Genomic DNA, 19155 nt, shown 5'->3' with positions numbered 1-19155 from the left:
AACTATATATTATAAAATAACATAATGTCATTATTTTAGACATATATATCTAATATTAATGTGAGATTAAATAGTTTTATTATCTCAAAATATCATGTTTCTATTTGTATAAATTTGTCAGAACTTTGTTATCATACATTTTAAAAATTTATCATACCGTAAAAAATACACATCATCATTTTATAAATAATTTTATTTTACATTCAGTTTAAGCTATATTTTCCATTTTCCATCTTCAATTTTATTAGTTTTAGAACTTATCATTTATAGTGATTTTCTTTAACCAATTTTTTCCATGTTGTAAAATCACACAAAATTAATTAATTTAGTAATACATAAAACACATGTATTTCAACAAACAAATAAAAAATTAGTACATAAAATATAAATAACCAAGAATACAACACACACGTTTTATTATTTTTCACGCGTCTTTTAAGTATTCTTTTTTATATTTAAAAAAATAAACATATTGCAATTTATTATAATAAACTTATATGAATTATATGAGTAGAGTATTAACTCTGGTCTCATATTACTAAAGTTTCTATTTTTATTTAAATAATTATTAATAAATTTTGTCATTGATTAATATTATTTTCAACGACTTACCCTATTTTTTATGATTTTAATATACAAATACTTCAATCATATTATAAAATGGTAACTCAACTAACCCTCAACATTTGTCATTAAAAATGACTGGAAATATTTAAAATTGTATATTTGAACGTTTTGCATTTATTGGACGCTTTTTTGGAAATTATATATATTGAGTGAGTATAAAAAATATTATTAGGGTTAAATTAATTAGTTTTTTGGCAATCTATAATTTATTGTATTCACTATTAATAAAATATTTAATAGAAATGTGTTTAAAATCGTTTCTATAGTTATTTCTATAGTATCATATGTATTTTATATGTATAATTCTAAACTTGTATAAGAGAATTTATGCTATTTGATTGTTTCCGTACAGAAATTATTATAATTCATCGATATTGAAGATGTTTAATTGTTTGTTTGGTAATATTAATTTTCTTTTAAAATTTTATTTAAATAAATGAAAATTCAAATGCCATCAACCAATCAAATTAAGATAATCAATTCTAAATTTTACCTATAAAAATAAAAGATGATTCTGAATTGCAAAAAAAATAATAATATCATTACTTACTTATTTATCATCGAAAACCATTTCGATGGTATTTCATGATTCTTTGTTATAGTTTATACATAAGTGAATATGATATTATTTTAAAGAAATATATCAAAATTTAAAGAAAGATATTAAAATTATATTTAGTGGTTTACAATTAATATGATATCAAGTAATTCGTATTCAAGATAAGGTAAATTGTTAATATCGCCGATTAACTAATTAGAATCATTAAGGTAAATTACATTTAAACATGTAATAAATATGATATCAACTTGTAAGTAATCCATGTTTAAAATAAGGTAAGTTATTAATGTTTGATATTGTTTTAAAATAAATGGAAAAACAAATTTCGACCAATGAAATTATAAGAATTTTGTCATTGTATTTGTATGAACGACACGTCATCAGAAGATATATATTAAAGTGACTCCTCGATTAATATATAGGAGATAATTAACTCTTGTTCTCCTCTTTGATTATTTTTGTGAATTCTTTTATCGGCCAAACAACATATGCATGGTGGGGTTAAGAACAAATTTCTTTTACCACGTGGTTATAAACTAAATTACTAATTAATACTCATATGCATATGCGAAGCAACAAAGATGTGTATATATTGAAGTAGAGAATATAATAAAGTCCTTTTTGTCATGACGTTTCTTTTCGAATTTTGACCAAAAAGAGATTCAATAAGATCCGTTACATAGTTGAAACATGTATATTATGAAATAAAGCAAGACTGGCTAGTGGAAGATAGTGTGCTTTCACAATAGTCGAGAGAGAAGCACATTATTTTGATTTGAGGAGTCTATTAACACCATGATCGAACCGAATACTAAAAAATCACTTACTAATCATTTTTTACGATAAATCATTCAAGCTAAGATCGATCACTAATTTGTTACTCCTTTTAGAGTAATCACATTGCACTATAAAACTTAATACTAATAACAAGGCATGGAGCTGCTAACTAAATAGTATTGTTGTTATAATAGATTGATGTCTTTGGAAAAACGATTTCTAGTTTTTACCAGTGGAATGACGAAGCCGACTACAAGTATTTGTTCTTTACAAAACTTCAATCGAGTTGCAATGAGAACATACTTTTCCAAGTTATAATCGGTGTTGAAAAAGCGGTTTGGTATTTAGAAAGCTTAGTCAAAATCTAGATAGCGATTTAGACACATTTGCATGATAAACTAATATGTATTAAATGTATTGTATATTGTAGCGCATGATACTGTTGTGCACAATAATAAAATAAAATATTTTAAACTAAAGCTACACAAAAAAAATCAAAAGAAACATTAGAAATATCAAAATTAAACACGAATTATATATATGCGAAAAAACAAAAACACATCTAAAAAATCAAGAATGCTAAAAAAACAAGAGTGTAATTATGTATAGTTAGAAAATTAAAGAACAACACTGAAAAATTGGTTAACAATTTTGTTGACCGTTTAAAGTCGTCTAGAATTATCTAAACCATTTAGAATTATCTAAATCGTTTACTTGTGAAAATGATTAACATTGATGTCTACAGAATAATCACAATGGTCTTTGAGTGCCTAAAGTCTAAACACTATTTAACAGTTAAGTTTTTTTACAACATTGATTATGCTACAATTCTTTTAAGAATGTTTGATGATAAATTTTCACATGCAAACATATCTAATGTGGGCAAGCAAGATATGCTTGAAATAGACCAATCCTCGAGCGATATGCGGGCAACAAATTGGAGTTAACGTTGGTCCCCTTATAGCCCCTTGAGATAGTATTTTTTGAAAACTTCAAAATATTCATAATAATTGTAGTATAATTCGTGATTACCTATATGAAAAGTTCAAAACATGCATGCAATTAACAAAATATTATTCTAATTCCACTTGGGAGGAATACTTATATGTACTTCTTTTTATGGTTCTTTTAGTTACTGGTAAAAGAAGAATTAAAGTGGGTTGTTGGGATTTTTAGGTAAATATATATATATATATATATATATATATATATATATATTACTGTACGTAATTTAATTTTTATATTAAAAAGCTCAAAATATACATACCTCATTTACAAAAGACAGTATCTTTTGTAATTTTAACACGTTTTATGTAATTATTTGACTAGCAAGTCTAACCTCAATCCATTAATATATTAAATTTATTTGAGATTAAGATTTATACCCAATGTATTTTTGTAGATAATTTGATTATCTAACTAATGAAGAATTGCTAAGATGCATGCAGATCGGTTTAATAATTAAAAATATAAAAGATTGCAACTAACTTTTTCATAGTAATAAAAATGATCTTTTAGATGAAACTAATTGAGCTAATCATACTTTCATTGTATGTAACATGAAACGTACTCTTAGAACAAAAAAAAAACTTCATTATTTGAACAATCCAAACGCCTCTCTTGCTAATAAGAGTAAAACATTCGAATTCACAAAATATTAACCGCTTTTCACCATGCATAACTAAAATGAAAGTTAATTATTTGTACCAATAAATTTCTGTTACCAACGAAAATGCGGTTAATTATTTGTACACACTAAAAATACAAAACACCTTTCACTTAAGAGTTAACACCAACTCTTATGAAATAAATAGATAAATGAATGATTTTAGAGTTTATGATATAAACAAAAGAGAGAGATGAGACAGAAGGTTGCTTTTGCAGTATTCCGGGAATGAAATGCTGTCTCTCTCCTAGGATTGGCGTGATAGAAAGAGAGAGAGCCCATTCCTCTCTTTTGTCCTTCTTGTAATTAATTGATTTTCACTATTACAATAAAAATCATTTTTAACTAAAAAATATCACTGTAGTATATCTTTATTGGAGATTAAACAAATGAGACTCCAAATAACCTTTTTAGACCAACCTAAGATATACATAAAAAGAGCAAGAAGATCTTTGTTGGCACTCCTACGCACATCAATGCAAAAAGAGACTAACAACGTCTGTTATAACCATGGAATAAATATTATATTTTACAGCGTTAATTTAAACACATCTTCTAATTATTATTTAGTTTGTTGTTGGGAGTTTAATCAGCATGTATTGTAGAATTTAAATACGTTTTCAAGGAGGTTCTTCATATCTACAAGTGAAGTTGGTTTACCAAAAAAAAAAGGAGTGCAAGTTTATACTTCACTAAAAAACAAAATGAGTTTACTTAATTTGTTTGATCAATCCACCAAAAGTTATTAACCAAAAACAACAATTGTTATTTTATTTTAACCAAAAACAATTATACTTCTCCCTGTCGACTAATTTCAGAGGGTGGGCATATATTGAAGTGAAAATTAAATTGGAACATGCAGCTTTTTATGCTCTTATTCCCTAATAATTACCATATATTAAAGGAAATGATGAGCAAAATGGTACACTGAAGCTGCACTGTAATTAAAAGAAGACAAAAGTTGAGTGAAATGCAAAAATCAAAAGCATACAAAAGCTGCTCGTTTGTCCAAAAAGAAACCCATCATAAAGTAAAAGCATTATGAGATCAAAAACCCCTTTAAAATAAATAAACAAAAGAAACTTTTTAATAAAATTCAAAAATAATTCAATATGAGGAACAGAAAACCCAGCATGAAATAAGTATAAAGGAACCAGCTTGGTCTAAGTTCCTTATCTGACTAAAACTCTCTTAAACCTTCTCTCTCTCCAAATTTCTCTTACTCTTTCTTTACAGTCACCAAACATAAGAAAGGAAGCTCCTTTTCTTTCTTTCTTTTACTCTGTTTCCTTCACTTGTGGCTTATTACTTATTTGGGGTGTGGTTAAAGGAGGAGGAGGCAGAAGTTTTCAAGTTAAACACCAGACAGCTTTCGATAGTGGTTGTTTTTCAGTACCAAAGGTGGGGGTGGGGGTTAGGGTTTAGGTTTACAAGTTATGCGAACAGGTGGTTATACGATTCAACAGACACTCACTACAGAGGCTGCTTCTGTCTTGAAGCAATCTCTCACGTTAGCTCGGAGAAGAGGCCATGCTCAGGTTTCTAATTTTTTTTTTTCCTTTTTTGAAATTTGTTTCTAAAAAATCTTTCTACTTCATTGTGTTTCATTCAAAGTTTGGATCTTTTCATGTTTACTAAAAAAAAGTTTTTGTTGTTTTTTTATGGGCTCAGGTCACTCCTCTCCATGTAGCAGCTACATTATTGTCATCAAGGACAAGTCTTTTGAGAAGGGCGTGCATTAAATCCCACCCTGGTTTCACACCTAATTACCAGTTTGCCCCTTCTCTTCACCATCACCAAAACCAAAACCATCCTCTTCAATGCCGAGCCCTGGAGCTTTGTTTCAACGTTGCCCTCAACAGGCTTCCCACTATCCCCGGTCCCATGTTCCACGGCCAGCCTTCTCTCGCGAACGCCCTCGTCGCTGCGCTCAAAAGAGCTCAAGCCCACCAGAGACGAGACTGCATCGAACAACAACAACAACAACAAACCCAAACGCAAACGCAGCAGACGCAGCTGCTCGCCGTCAAAGTGGAGCTCGAACAGTTGGTCATATCCATCCTCGACGACCCGAGCGTGAGCCGGGTCATGAGAGAAGCTGGGTTCAACAGCACCGCCGTGAAAAACTGCGTCGAGGAATGCTCCGTCTCCTCCGTGTTCTACGCCGGCGGCTCCGTCGTCGGAGTTTTCTCATCTCCAAACTCCCCCGACCAGCAACCAAACATCAACAACAACATGACTCGGTTTCATCACCACTACCACAACAACCCTAAAGACTTCAACTTTCTAAACCCTAACGTCGGTTTATGGCAAACCCATTTCTCAAACCAGTCTCCTAACCAAAACCCACTTTTCATCTCCTCCTCCTCCTCCTCCCCTCATCAGTACCTGAGAGAAAACGATTTAAAACTCGTCGTTGACGTTCTTCTGAGGAAGAAGACGAAGAAGAAGAAGAACCCTGTGATAGTCGGAGATTCCGTCTCGTTCACGGAAGTGTTCGTCTCCGAGCTGATGGGGAGGCTAGAGAGAGGAGAGCTCGGGGATTTAAAGCAGACCCATCTCGTCAAGTTTCAGTTTTCACCGATGGCCTCCAAGTTCATGAGGAGAGAAGACGTGGAGATGAACTTAAACGAGTTAAGGAAGAAAGTGGTTTCTCTCACGACCAGTGGCAAAAATGTAATTATCTTCACCGGTGACTTAACGTGGACGATCAGGGAGGTGAACAGCAACAACAGTGGTGAGATATCACCACCGTCTTACAGTCCTTTGGATCATCTAGTTGAAGAGATTGGGAAACTAATCGCGGACTACGACGACGAGGACGTTGATGATGATGGTTCTAAGACAAGGGTTTGGGTAATGGGAACAGCTTCGTTTCAGACATACATGAGATGTCAAATGCGACAACCTTCGTTAGAAACACTGTGGGCTCTTCATCCTGTCTCTGTCCCTTCGTCAGCTAATCTTGGCTTAAGCCTTCATGCGACAAGGTAAACTCTTTTTCTTACTTTTTACCATTTATTTACTCTAAAACGTTAAAAACTGTTCAGTCATTTTTTCACAAAAGTGATGTTGGGTCAAAAAAGGTTTTGCGTAGATAGTGACACTAGCTAGTATACTACCTATGTTTGAACTCACAAAAAAAAACGAATCTTTATGTCGTAGTTCAAAAATAATAGTTAGATAATTTCTTTTAAAAAATGTTGTGTTTTTACTTGAAACTGGTCCCTTTAGAGTCTGTCTTTGTTCTCTGACTTACTCAGATCAGTGTCTCATGGAAGCCTAAACCCTGTGTCTATGCCTCCATGCCGGTCCTTCCACACTGTACAGTCTTATTAAACGTTTTTTTTTTTAACTTGGACCCTCATAGGATAATAGGAGTCCACCTAAGTTTTGCTAAAGGTAGGTAGATTTTAAACTTTGTATTCATATTAGTAGTAACATTATCCTTTTTTTTTGAACAACTAGTAGTACCATTATCCAATATGCGGTTAATATATTGATGGAGTTTGATACTATTTAGATTTGAAAAAATGCAAATAACTCATTTTATCATTGCTTGTAGACAAATTGATCTCGAAACATCGTAGATGAGAATATTCCTGCAACCATAAAGCTTGAGACTTTTGATTTTTAAGTGTATGTTTTTGTTTTGTAGCAAAGTATGGACGATATTACCCTTTTACCACTTTGGTTGATTAGTCTCTAGTTCTCTTTTTATGTCTGATAGCTAAGCGACCCGTCCTATAATATATGAGGGAAACATTTTGTCTTCTTGTCTACAGGACACTTTTTACAACAATCCAAAATCTCTTTTTTACTTTTATTTTTTTTGTGCTTTGTTTTCAGACGTTAGCGAGAATGCCACTGATATTTCTTTTTCTTGACCGTTTTTGTTTAATTTGTAGTGGACATGATCAGGCGTGGAACATGAGCAGTGTTAATGCGACAAAGTCCTTTTCTGGTTACAATAAAGCCGAGGAAGAAGAGACAATAAGCTCTGTGCTAAGCTGTTGTCCTGAGTGTGTTTCTAGCTTTGAGAGAGAAGCAAAAGCGCTTAAAGCTAACCAAGAGAAACTCTTGCCTTCTTGGCTCCAATCTCATGATGGTGACAACTCTCCACACAAGGTAGATACAACTAGTATTCGAATTTAAACGTACCCCATTGATGTATGACCAAAATAATAAATAAATCAAATATATAATTCTTGGTTATGGTGATGTGTAGGAAGAGTTAATGGGGCTGAGGAGGAAATGGAACAGAGTTTGTGAACATATACACAATCAGACAAGACACTCTAGTCTGATGGGGTCAAGATCTGTATCTCTGATTGATTCCTTCGGGTTAATGCCGAATCATCAGCGAGCCACAAACTCTATCGCCAAGTTCAGACGTCAGACTTCTTGCACTATCGAGTTTGATTTGGGCGGAAACGGATATGAGAAGGGTGAATCGATCAACGAAGCTGAAGCTGATGATGACAACGAGAATGTGAAGACCACTCTTGACTTAGGGCGTTCTCTGTTTCCATCAGATTCCGTAACCGAGACGAGAAAGAAGATCAGTGCTTTGGTCAAAACTTTGGAGGAGAGCGTTCCATGGCAAACTGTGACAATGCGTTTGGTTGCTGAGTGTTTAATGGATTCCGTGTTGGACAAGAAAGACGGCTGGATTATGATAGAGGGCAACGACAGAGCCGCGAAGAGGAGCATAGCTCGCACTGTAGCTGAATCTGTTTTCGGATCTTTCGAGTGTCTCGTTCATATTGATCTCAAGAAGAATGACAACGAGTCGAAGGTGAGAGGACTGGAGAAGGGCGAGAAGGTTGTGTTCTTGATCGAAGACATCGATTTGGCTGATTCACGTTTCTTGAAACTTCTTGCTCATCGGTTTGAAGAGAATCGAACCGGTATCAACCGCCAAGCCATCTTTATCTTGACAAAGGAGGATAATGCGAGAAACAGAGAGTCCGTTTTGCAAATAAACTTGGAGGTCATGGCACGGAGTGCTGGGAGAAAGAGAAAACCTGTTTCGGATTTACCGGTTAAGGAGGGTAAGATCAAGAAGGAAGCGTTCTCGAGGCAATCGAGTTTCAACAGCTCTTACCTCGACCTGAACTTAAAAGCTGAAGAAGATATAGAAGGAGAGATAAGTCCGATCTCAAGCGACTTAACCGGGGAGGAAGAGACGGAGATCTCCTCAAGCACTTTTCTAAACATGATTCAGAACCGGTTTGTTCTTAACCGGTCATATCAACCGGGAATCGAAAAGGCAATGATAACGGCAGCTTTCAGGGAGGTTTTTCCGGAAGAAGGAGACGGAGGTGGGGTTAGGTTTAGCGTGGAGGAGAAGTTAGTGGAGGAGATTAGCAGCAGCGGTAACTTGAAAAACGGTGCGTTTGAGAGTTGGTTAAAGGAGGTTTTCAAAACGGGGTTACTAACGGTTAAAAAGGGCGGGGAAAAGGATACGGGTGTAATTAGGATGGTGTTTGGGGGTATAGTTGACAACAACAACAACAACAACAAACAATATGGTGGTGGGGTTGGTGGGTACATGGGTACATGTCTTCCGAACAAAGTCCAAGTTTCCAAGTTCGAGTAGATCCTTTGGTTTAAATTCCTTTTGTTTCTTTTTTTAGTTTTCAATGTAAAATTTCCATTACTAATGTGGGGTTTGACTGGTGTAACTCGTTTTTTTCTTCCTTCGATTGTAATATAAATGCGTTTTAAAATTTGGCAATCAAATCAAATGTGATAAAACAAGGGCTTATATGCCAAATAATAAAAAAAAAATAGAAATTAGATTCTGAGAATGAGAGTGAAAGTAGAGCGAGATACGAAGAGAAATTAGGAGAAAAGATGAGGTTTTTGTTATTTAGTAAGTTATAGTTTTTTGGTTATTAGGTCTAATTTCCCATAAAACAATCCTAATGGCAATCAAATTCTTTATGGTACATACATTGTCATCTTTCCACAGACTTAAGAACTTGACGGAGATGCGAGCAGTGATGGAGCCACATACAACAAGATGGAAGCAATGAAACCAACAAGATTAAACAAATTAGAGTAACTCAATGTCTAATCTATATTATGCCCCCACTTATATATTTTAGTTTAGTTTCTATTCTCCAACAAAACTATTTTCTGCCTCCGCCACCGGATACGAGGCTGCATTATTTGGGTATTCACAAACACTGATTGGTTGGTGATATAACTCTGAATAGAATTGAGGATGCAATACAGAGTGTAGACTCTAGAAGGGCGTGGCAACTCTTTGTATAATATACTATGCTATGGGAGCAAAATGATCAACTATATGGACTAGATTTCAATATTAAACCAACGACGAGTTTGATTCATGGGTAAAGACAATGATGTAATACTATATTTTGATAGAGCGGATTATTTTTGAAATAAATCAAATCTATTTGATATAAATTTGTATTTTTGTTTGTGTATATTTGTGCAAATTATTATTTGTTTAATATTTTAACAGAAATAATTTTGATTATGCAATGTATAATCATATTTTATAATGATATGCAAATATATATTCAAAATATGTAATCAAGTTTGAATAAAACCATGGTCTACTTTATTACATTTATTAGCATTTTGAGTTATTAATGTAATTAATTAATAATGTTCACCCCAAAAACCGATTTGGAACTGATCCAAAATCCAGGGTTCTGACTCTCATTACCCGACTTATATACTAGAACTGGTCTTAAGTTGCTATATCCAAAAAATTTGTACCAAACCATACATACACCAAGAACCAAATGAGTTTCCGGACATATATATTAGTTATAATAATGCTTACGATAATATTAATACTTAAAGTTAAAAATTATTATTCAAATATATTAGTTTTTGGATATTTACACAAAATACCCAAATAAAATATATAAAACTATTTTTAGTTATTTTTGGATAAGTTGTGTATTTGGATATAATATACCAAAACCGAATTGAATAGTATATCTAGGTGCTAACTTTAATATCTGATCATATTTCAGTTGACATGAAATATAATATAATATTTATATAGTATAACTAGTATTGGAACGGAAAACAAATTTCAAGGAAACTGGAATTAATTATAACTAGAGTTTGACCTGCATATATGTGTGGATAATTTCTTCATTTCATCATTGTGTAGGATTTGTTGGTTTTGTGATTTGTCGAGAGAAATAACCATTGATTGCAATGTGACTGGTATAAAAATAGTAGATTTTGATTGGTTGAATATATAGTTGGTGAAAATAATTTTAAAAAGAGAGTACCAAGGCTTTGTAAACAGCTCAAAAAAAACAATGACATAATTATAATAGAAATTTTACTTTAATAGTATAGATGATTCTCTCTTGGAATCCATTATAAACTCTATGGGCTTATATTAATGTTGCAGTATGTGAAGTGAAAAGGCTCAATGAGAGTCAAACTGCTATTTATCTACAATTTTTTTAAGAATGTTGATGATAAATTTTCATCTTATCATATTAACATAATTTTATATGTATCATTATTATTTTAACAAATAACATGTTTTGCAAAACAAATAATCATACTAAATGATTAAGAAAAATATAAATCATATATTTACTTAAAAATAATAATAGAAAAATTAATACAAATTCATGAAAATTTAATTTACCAATCTAAAAAAGTTACGAATAAATTTTAAAAGTCAAGGCATATATATTTTCACAATCCACATAAATTTTAAAATCTTATATGCTTATCCTCCTTCTAAATCTCTTTTCTCTTCTGTGTATTCCTTGTTCAAAATTATCATCTTTTCTTTGCCTCATAGTGTTTTGATTGTTTTAAAATGTTTTCATAATTCTTCTTCTAGTGTCATCTTCGATTGAAATCTTGAGGTTTTATTTATTTTGAAGTTGATGATGGTTGCTCCAAGTTTAAGAGTAACATTATCAACGTTGGAACCGATCACAGTTAAACATCTGGAGTTTTGTCAGGAAAAATTCAATAGAAATGTGATGTTGCTATACACTCAGCCACTAAAGAAATATGTTGAAAATAATATTAACAAGCAGTTGTCTCTGAGAGATTTCTTGGACCTTCCTCCTCATAGCAAGGAAGACAAGATGTAATTTGATCACATGGATTTTTAGAAGTTTTATTTTCTAGTTTTTATCACATGAATAACAAAGAACTTTAATGGATTTCAAAAATTCTTAAATCGATCACAATGAATTCTATTAAAATTTTGAAATCAATGACCAATAATAATGAAATCTGAAATTTTCTAAAGTTCATGAGAATTGGTTTGCCAATAACCCCTTTTAAATTAGTTCAAGCTACCTATTTTGTGTATATTATTATTATTTGCATTAGTTTCCCTGATTTCATGCACAAAAGAATTTTAAATATTATGTATTTCATATATTTACTTGTCATTACTCGCAAATTTTCCCTTCAGACCCAATAAACTTTTTCTTATTTTTTTTGATGAATGTAATATTCCCTTTCTTCAATAAGAAAAGTGGGTATTAAAAGCTTGTAATATTCTCTTTTTGACGAATGTAATATTCCAGCTGTGAACTCAGCACAAATGTTTTGGTCATATACTCTTTCTTTTCTTTTTAAACCGATCCTAAACTTAAACGCCTTATTTAGATAAAAAATCAATGTTCAAAGAAATCAGTAAACGGTAATTAGACATTTTATATAGGATGGATTATTCAAGGTATATGCGAGATTTAAGTCTTAACGAATTATTGATTCATTTTTTATACATATACATATTATATTCATATAAGATATTTTAATTGTTGGACTTAATTATGAATTATTTTAATTGATTATCAAATTAGATATACAAAACATTAGATAAATTTTTACCAACACTGTTGCTTCATTTAACAGATTTACAGTAATTTCTTTAGTTTAAACTGATTTGAATCATATAGATGGGACATACGGGCCACTTAAACTGATTTTTAGGACTACAAGAAAATTTTTTTCGCCAATTGTATATCAAAGGCATCATGTGAAGTGAAACTCCCAATGGGCTTCAAACCGCCTTTTATCGCGACTCGGAATCCGCCAAAAACGCGCTATTTGCGAGCGCGATTACGAACATCAAATCAAACTATTATAGAAAGTCGTAGGATTCATCGATCTCTCGAACAGTGGCGAAGAAGAAGGAAGAAAGAATGAGTCCAGCAACAGTAACTGGGAACTGGAAGCTCACTATCCTCTATTTAACCCTAATCATATCTCTTCTCTACTCCATCGAAACCCTAATCTCGCACAAACTACACATCGACCACAACCAAATCCGCCTCAAAAGGTCTCCGAATCTTCCTCTACGGTTTCGCGACGACGGCACTTTCAAAATCCTCCAGGTCTTATTCCCTTTCTAAATTCGTGCGATATTATAAGCTACTCGCTAGTGTTTGATTTGATTTGATTTGGTTTTGAATGATCGACTACGATTGCTGATGGCTACAGGTGGCGGATATGCATTTCGGAATGGGGAGCATTACTCGATGCAGAGACGTGACGGATGCAGAATACGGTTACTGTTCTGATCTCAATACCACTCGGTTCCTTCGGAGGATGATTGAAGCTGAGAGACCCGATCTCATCGCGTTTACTGGTAAATCTTGTGTAACTAACTACCTGCGTAATTGATTCTCTTATGCTCTGTGAAAGCGCGAGGGAGAAGTTTTGGTGTCGATTTGAGCTAATACATGTTTGCTTTACTTAAAATCTCCGAATATAGTAATAAGGAGGTATACAAATGTGGAAACTGTTGCACAGAACTTTGGTTATATATCCTTTTATAGACTTGTGTTAGTGTTTCTTGATTGCTAGTGAAAGCTGTTAGTGAAACTGATAGCTCCTCCATGCTTGGCTGTAAGGTTTAGTGATGATGAAACTTGAAAATGAAGGAACACATGTGATCCACAGTTAGCTTGAATTTTAGATTTAGTGATGATGATACGTTGAATGAGCAAACACATTTGATCCACAATTAGCTTGGATGTAAGATTTAGTGATGATGAAAACTTGAATGAGCAAACACATGTGATCCACACATAGCTTTGATATAAAATTTAGTGATCATGAAACTAGAATGAACGAACAAACACATGTAATCCACAATTGGCTTGGATGTAAGATTTAGTAATGATGCAAACACATTTGATCCACAATTAGTTTTTTGCTGTATGATTTAGTGATGATAGAAACTTGAATGCTAACACATTTGATCCACTTTTAGTTATAATATCTATTTGATCGATGTGCAGTTTTAAAGAAAGGATTAGAGCTGATTTTCCAAGTTTTGTTTGATTCCTCCTGTGGTTGATGATGATTAGGGGATAATATATTTGGATCAAGCACTACTGATGCAGCGGAATCTCTTCTTCAAGCCATTGGTCCGGCCATTGAATATGGAATCCCATGGGCTGCCATTTTAGGAAACCATGATCAGGAATCCACGATGGACCGTGCGGAGCTGATGACTTTCCTCTCGCTTATGGATTTTTCTGTCTCTCAGATCAATCCACCGCTCGAAGATGACTCGGAAAGAGGCGCATTGAGATCAATTGATGGCTTTGGGAATTACCGCCTTAGAGTACACGGTGCACCTGGTTCTCTTCTGTCAAATAGCACCGTCTTTGACCTCTTCTTTCTTGATAGTGGGGATAGAGAAACGGTCCAAGGTAGACGAACATATGGATGGATCAAGGATTCTCAACTTAGTTGGCTTCAAGATACTTGTAAACAGGTAAAGAGACTAGCCGTTTCTTATTACATCTGGTCAAATATTTACATAGTCAGATCTTTTATCATGATTACACATTGGTCAATCAAGATTCATTCAACCCAAAACAGGGTCTTAACCAGAACATGGGAAACGTTCCTAGTAACCTTGATCCAGCGCTAGCCTTCTTCCACATTCCAATCCCAGAAGTCCGTGATCTGTGGTACACACCCTTTATAGGCCAGTTTCAGGAGGGTGTGGCATGCTCCATCGTGCAATCAGGAGTCTTAAATACCTTTTTGTCCCTGGGAAATGTAAAAGCCGCGTTCATAGGACACGACCATCTCAATGATTTCTGCGGAAATCTAAAAGGGGTATGGTTCTGTTACGGTGGAGGATTTGGATACCATGCATATGGAAGACGAAATTGGCACAGAAGAGGGAGACTGATAGAGGCTAAGCTCGGGAAAGGAAGAGACACGTGGACAGGAGTTCAACGTATCAAGACGTGGAAACGTCTAGACGATGGAGACTTGAGCAAGATAGACGAACAAGTTTTATGGGAAGCTTCCTCTTACTCGTTTCTGAAGTGACCAAGACGTTTCTGAAGTGACCAAGACAAATAAGGTATACTAATTTCATTCTTTCATGATTGCCCATCCTTTTGATGTTCTGTGTAAGAAATTTCTGAGACACTATGCTGCTTTTTGGCTTCTGGTCATACCTAACGTCATGCATTGCACTTGATACTTATGTGTCTGTTGTTGGTCGTTAAAACGTTTTTCAGATGGTCACAAAGTAAGGCCCTATTGAGTATTGGAATCATTGTTCGTTAGGACCACTCGTGCTGAAACATATGTGAACTGAAACACCGAATTTCGTTTTAAGATTCTTTGGAAATGTCTCTTTCGTTGTTGTCTCGGTGTGATCTCTTTGACTATTATAATCTATCTCGTTAATTATGTACAATTATTTGAATTTTAAATTAAATTATTTGAACATTTAATAAAATTATTTGAATTTTTAAATTATTTATTAGCTAATTAACGTCACATGATTGACTCTGTTGGGTATTGTTATACATATTTTGATTGTCCTTATTTTTCTTTTTGCTATATGCTTGTTTCGCTATCTTTGTCATTTTTTGCCACCTTGTCTTATAATTAGTTTATGTTTTTGTCTTCTCCTATCCTTTTCCTTTTTGGTCATGACTTTTATATAAAAAGTTATTATTTTAAATATTATTAAGTTGGAACATTTCTTTAGTGCTCACACTGTAGATATTGACAAACAGGTACAGAATAGTTAAGACTGATGAATAAAGACCTCGTGTCGAATAATTATCAACGTACATACTTCTATGTTCCTAGTCTTTATTTGTGGTTTTTATTTCAGTTAGAAAACACTTTAAATCTTTTATTGACCAATTACTGTTTACTACTAATAATTGCCATTGTCAAACCCTTCTTTTGTTTTAGTAGGATACATTACAACGCTGGTGTGTGTATATTAACTGCAAATTTACGTTGTTGTCTCCCGAGAGTTTGGTCTGTCTCATTCTAGTTTTAACACCGCCCTTCTCTATATAAAGCTCACAGGTCGAGAGAGAGAGACAAGAGACACCACATAAACGATCATTGATTAGAAAAAGAACTCTGTCGGAAAATGGAAAACATCGACCAAGAGTTCAACAACTACTGGGAAACAAACTCCTTCCTCCAAAACGAAGACTTCGAATATGACAGGTTCTTTCTTCTTTTTCATTTTTGTGTCTCTCTCCCTCTCGCTCTTGTTCTTTGTCCACTTTCCCGGAAACACTTGAGATTCTGATATTCGTCTTTTCTTTCTCTGAAGCTGGCCTTTGGAGGAAGCGATTTCTGGGTCGTATGATTCTAGTTCGCCGGACGGCGCGGCTTCGTCTCCAGCTTCTAAGAATATTGTGTCGGAAAGAAACAGAAGACAGAAGCTTAACCAGAGACTATTTGCTCTTCGATCAGTTGTCCCCAATATCACTAAGGTTTGTTTTAAAAAAGCTTCCATCTAAATCGTTGTCTTCTAGTTCCAAGATCCAAGCTTATTATGGTCTCTGTTTTTCTTTTTCTTTTGGTAGATGGATAAAGCATCAATAATTAAAGATGCTATTAGTTACATACAAGGGTTGCAATATGAAGAGTCGAAGCTCGAAGCTGAGATCAGAGAACTTGAATCTACACCAAAGACTAGCCCGAGCTTCAGTAAAGATTTTGATCGTGATCTGCTGGTTCCTGTCACATCCAAGAAGATGAAGCAGCTCGATTCTGGTTCTTCGCGTTCTCTCATCGAAGTTCTCGAAGTAAGTTTCTGTTCTTCCTACTTTAACACCTTGAATCATTTATTAAACCAAAGAGATAATTTTCATCAAAAGTTGTGGTTTTGTTTTGGGTGATTGAAGTTGAAGGTAACATACATGGGAGAGAGGACGGTGGTGGTGAATGTAACATGTAATAAGAGGCCAGACACAATGGTGAAACTGTGTGAAGTCTTTGAGTCATTAAATCTCAAAATCCTCACTTCCAATCTCAACTCTTTCTCTGGCATGATCTTCAACACTGTCTTTATTGAGGTCAGCATCTCACTCTCTCTCCATTTTGTAATTAGTTAATTACTATCAAGTAGTAATGATTAAAATTAGTCAAGAAATGGACAGTAAACTTTCCAAGAAAAAGTAAAAGGAAAGATTCACATATATATATATATGTTATACTTTAGTTAACTTTCCTTAAAGTCTAATGCTAATTATGTAAATCGCACAATATCAGTTTCTTTTAGATTTAAAATTAACCAAAGTGGAAATATTTTTTTTTTGTTAAATTAAATCCCCAATTTGGCTAAACCGTGAGTCAATTTTTATACTCGATTTTGCAATCTCGTCTGATTTTTTTTTGAAGGATTTTATGTGGTTCTCTGCTCGTGCCAAATTAATATAAACACTAAATGTCTTGTTGCCTTATTGGTGACGCTGGCAATGAGCCATTGTGTTATTACTTTATTTGGTTACCTGAAAAATTAAATATAAATACTTTTTCAAAATGCAAGATGTCTTGATTTGAATCATTTGATATTGGTTTAGACGACATGGACCTTTCTGGTTGATTTAAAGCAAGATCTTATCAGAGTAAAGTAATCATTAAATTAAAGAGAAAATAATCAGCTTCGTCTAAATTTTGGATTTGGTCGTCTCGTACTTGTACGTAACTGTGTCCTATTGTGTAAGTTTTTGGTCATGGAGTAAATTGCTTGATAGAGTATTGAACTTTTTTGTTTGAAAAAGGAATTATTTTTTTTACAAATTCTAAAATCAAAACCCAATAAATGTTTGGTCGATGCTGGAAGCCTGGAAGCTCCCGATAAGGAAGTTAGGAACCCATTCGAAGTTTTTTTTTTGTATTCGAAGTTGACAAAAAAAATCTTAACAGTTTATTCTTAATTCCACTATTGAAATCCTTAAAAGAAAAGTTCCACTATTGAAATCGTCAACTGCAAATGCTATTGGAAACAATTTTTATAGCTTATTGGTTTATTCTCTTTCGGTGGTAAATAAATAGGAATAAATAGTTCTGATTTCTAACGTAAATTTCATATTCCTAACTTCCATATCGGGAGCTTCAAGCCACGACCAAACATTTATTGGTTTTTGTTTTGGTATTATTAAAAATTAATCTTTGGTCCCACATTTATTGGAATTTGGTCCACTGTGCTATTAAAAAAAGAAAATAACATTATCTCTGCGGTAAGCAGAATCTGATTGCTTTGTAATTAATATTGCTCAACCGCTCGAATTAAATAACAATGGGATATAAAATGTTAGTTAATTCTGCCAGATGTTTACTAAAAGGATTATAGCTGATTCGCTGATTCTATCAAATACATCAGAGAAATAAAGAGTTAATAATTGATTGGATCTTAGAGATAAGATTATGATCACAAGTGCTAATAAAATAAGATATTTGGTTGCTTTAATCGTAATGGCATCTGTCTCTTGTTTGGTGAGTATTCGTTTGAGTTTTCAATTTGGCTCATGTGACATGAGTCATGTCTTTATTAATAATGCAATTTTTTTCTTAAATGGAACAGGCGGATGAAGAAGAACAAGAGGTGGTGAGGTTAAAAATAGAAACAGGAATAGGAGCTTATAATGAAACTCAAAGCCCCACTTTGAGCATCGACTCTCTTTACTAATCATTTTTTAAAAATATTTTTTGGCGTCTCTCTCTCTATAGAAATAAATAATATGTTATCTTTCCATTTTCGTTTTGTTGGTTCATCACGAAGACTTCTTGTGCGTTTATATAGTGTCTATAACAATAATCGTACGCATTGTGTTTTCTTTTACTTTTGGGTGTGTGGGAATGGTATGTTTATCCTTAAATAAAACAGAAAAGAAAGAAAAGGAGATTTGCTTCTTATTTTCCATCAAGACAGATGGCAAAAGTAAGTTGAATGAAGAGTAGACCAACAACTGGTTTTACTCTTTGTCAACATAATTTCTGCTAGTTCGTTCCTCAGCATCTATTGGCAGCGACAATAAGCATGAGAGAGAAATAGTGATGCATCATTGTTATATGATTGTCGTCGTGGCCTTTTAACCATTTTATCGCCGCAGTCAATTTCAGCGGCACACGCACATGAATTACGTGCCGCTAACGTTTAGTTTTTGCATCTTCAAATTCAGAATTTTGATTTAAAGCTGACCTGTCACATGAGATTTTTTATATTTTTTTGATAGTTTGTCATTGACGCTGAGTT

General features: G+C 33.5%; 2 protein-coding genes across 7 annotated transcripts; both read left to right on the top strand.

Annotated features, from left to right (window-relative positions):
* The first annotated feature begins 4798 nt into the window (after positions 1 to 4798).
* LOC108828031 (protein SMAX1-LIKE 5) lies at positions 4799 to 9361 on the top strand. The gene is made up of 4 exons (XM_018601575.2): positions 4799 to 5167; positions 5301 to 6619; positions 7538 to 7757; positions 7858 to 9361. Exons 1-4 carry the CDS (start codon positions 5066 to 5068, stop codon positions 9229 to 9231), a joined length of 3015 nt encoding a protein of 1004 aa, XP_018457077.2. The 5' UTR covers positions 4799 to 5065; the 3' UTR covers positions 9232 to 9361.
* A 3329-nt stretch (positions 9362 to 12690) lies between these two features.
* LOC108827967 (transcription factor bHLH35) lies at positions 12691 to 18815 on the top strand. 6 transcript variants are annotated; one of them, XM_056995416.1, is made up of 6 exons: positions 14855 to 14997; positions 15962 to 16115; positions 16225 to 16387; positions 16481 to 16702; positions 16802 to 16972; positions 18484 to 18815. In XM_056995416.1, the coding sequence occupies exons 2-6, from the start codon at positions 16036 to 16038 to the stop codon at positions 18586 to 18588; spliced, it is 741 nt and encodes a 246-aa protein (XP_056851396.1). In that variant the 5' UTR covers positions 14855 to 14997; positions 15962 to 16035; the 3' UTR covers positions 18589 to 18815. The 6 variants fall into 6 exon arrangements, with proteins under 6 accessions (XP_056851393.1, XP_056851391.1, XP_056851392.1 ...); XM_056995417.1 differs by having other exon boundaries at positions 14860 to 14997; positions 15969 to 16115; XM_056995413.1 differs by lacking the exons at positions 16225 to 16387; positions 16481 to 16702; positions 16802 to 16972; positions 18484 to 18815 and adding exons at positions 12691 to 13003; positions 13110 to 13257; positions 13982 to 14394 and having other exon boundaries at positions 14502 to 14997; positions 15969 to 16107.
* Positions 18816 to 19155: the final 340 nt, after the last annotated feature.

The sequence above is a fragment of the Raphanus sativus genome, chromosome 9 (assembly GCF_000801105.2).
Source record: "Raphanus sativus cultivar WK10039 chromosome 9, ASM80110v3, whole genome shotgun sequence".
Classification (NCBI taxonomy): domain Eukaryota; kingdom Viridiplantae; phylum Streptophyta; class Magnoliopsida; order Brassicales; family Brassicaceae; genus Raphanus; species Raphanus sativus.
The sequence above is the reverse complement of the archived record's forward strand: the minus strand, read 5'-3'. Positions and strand labels throughout refer to the sequence as shown.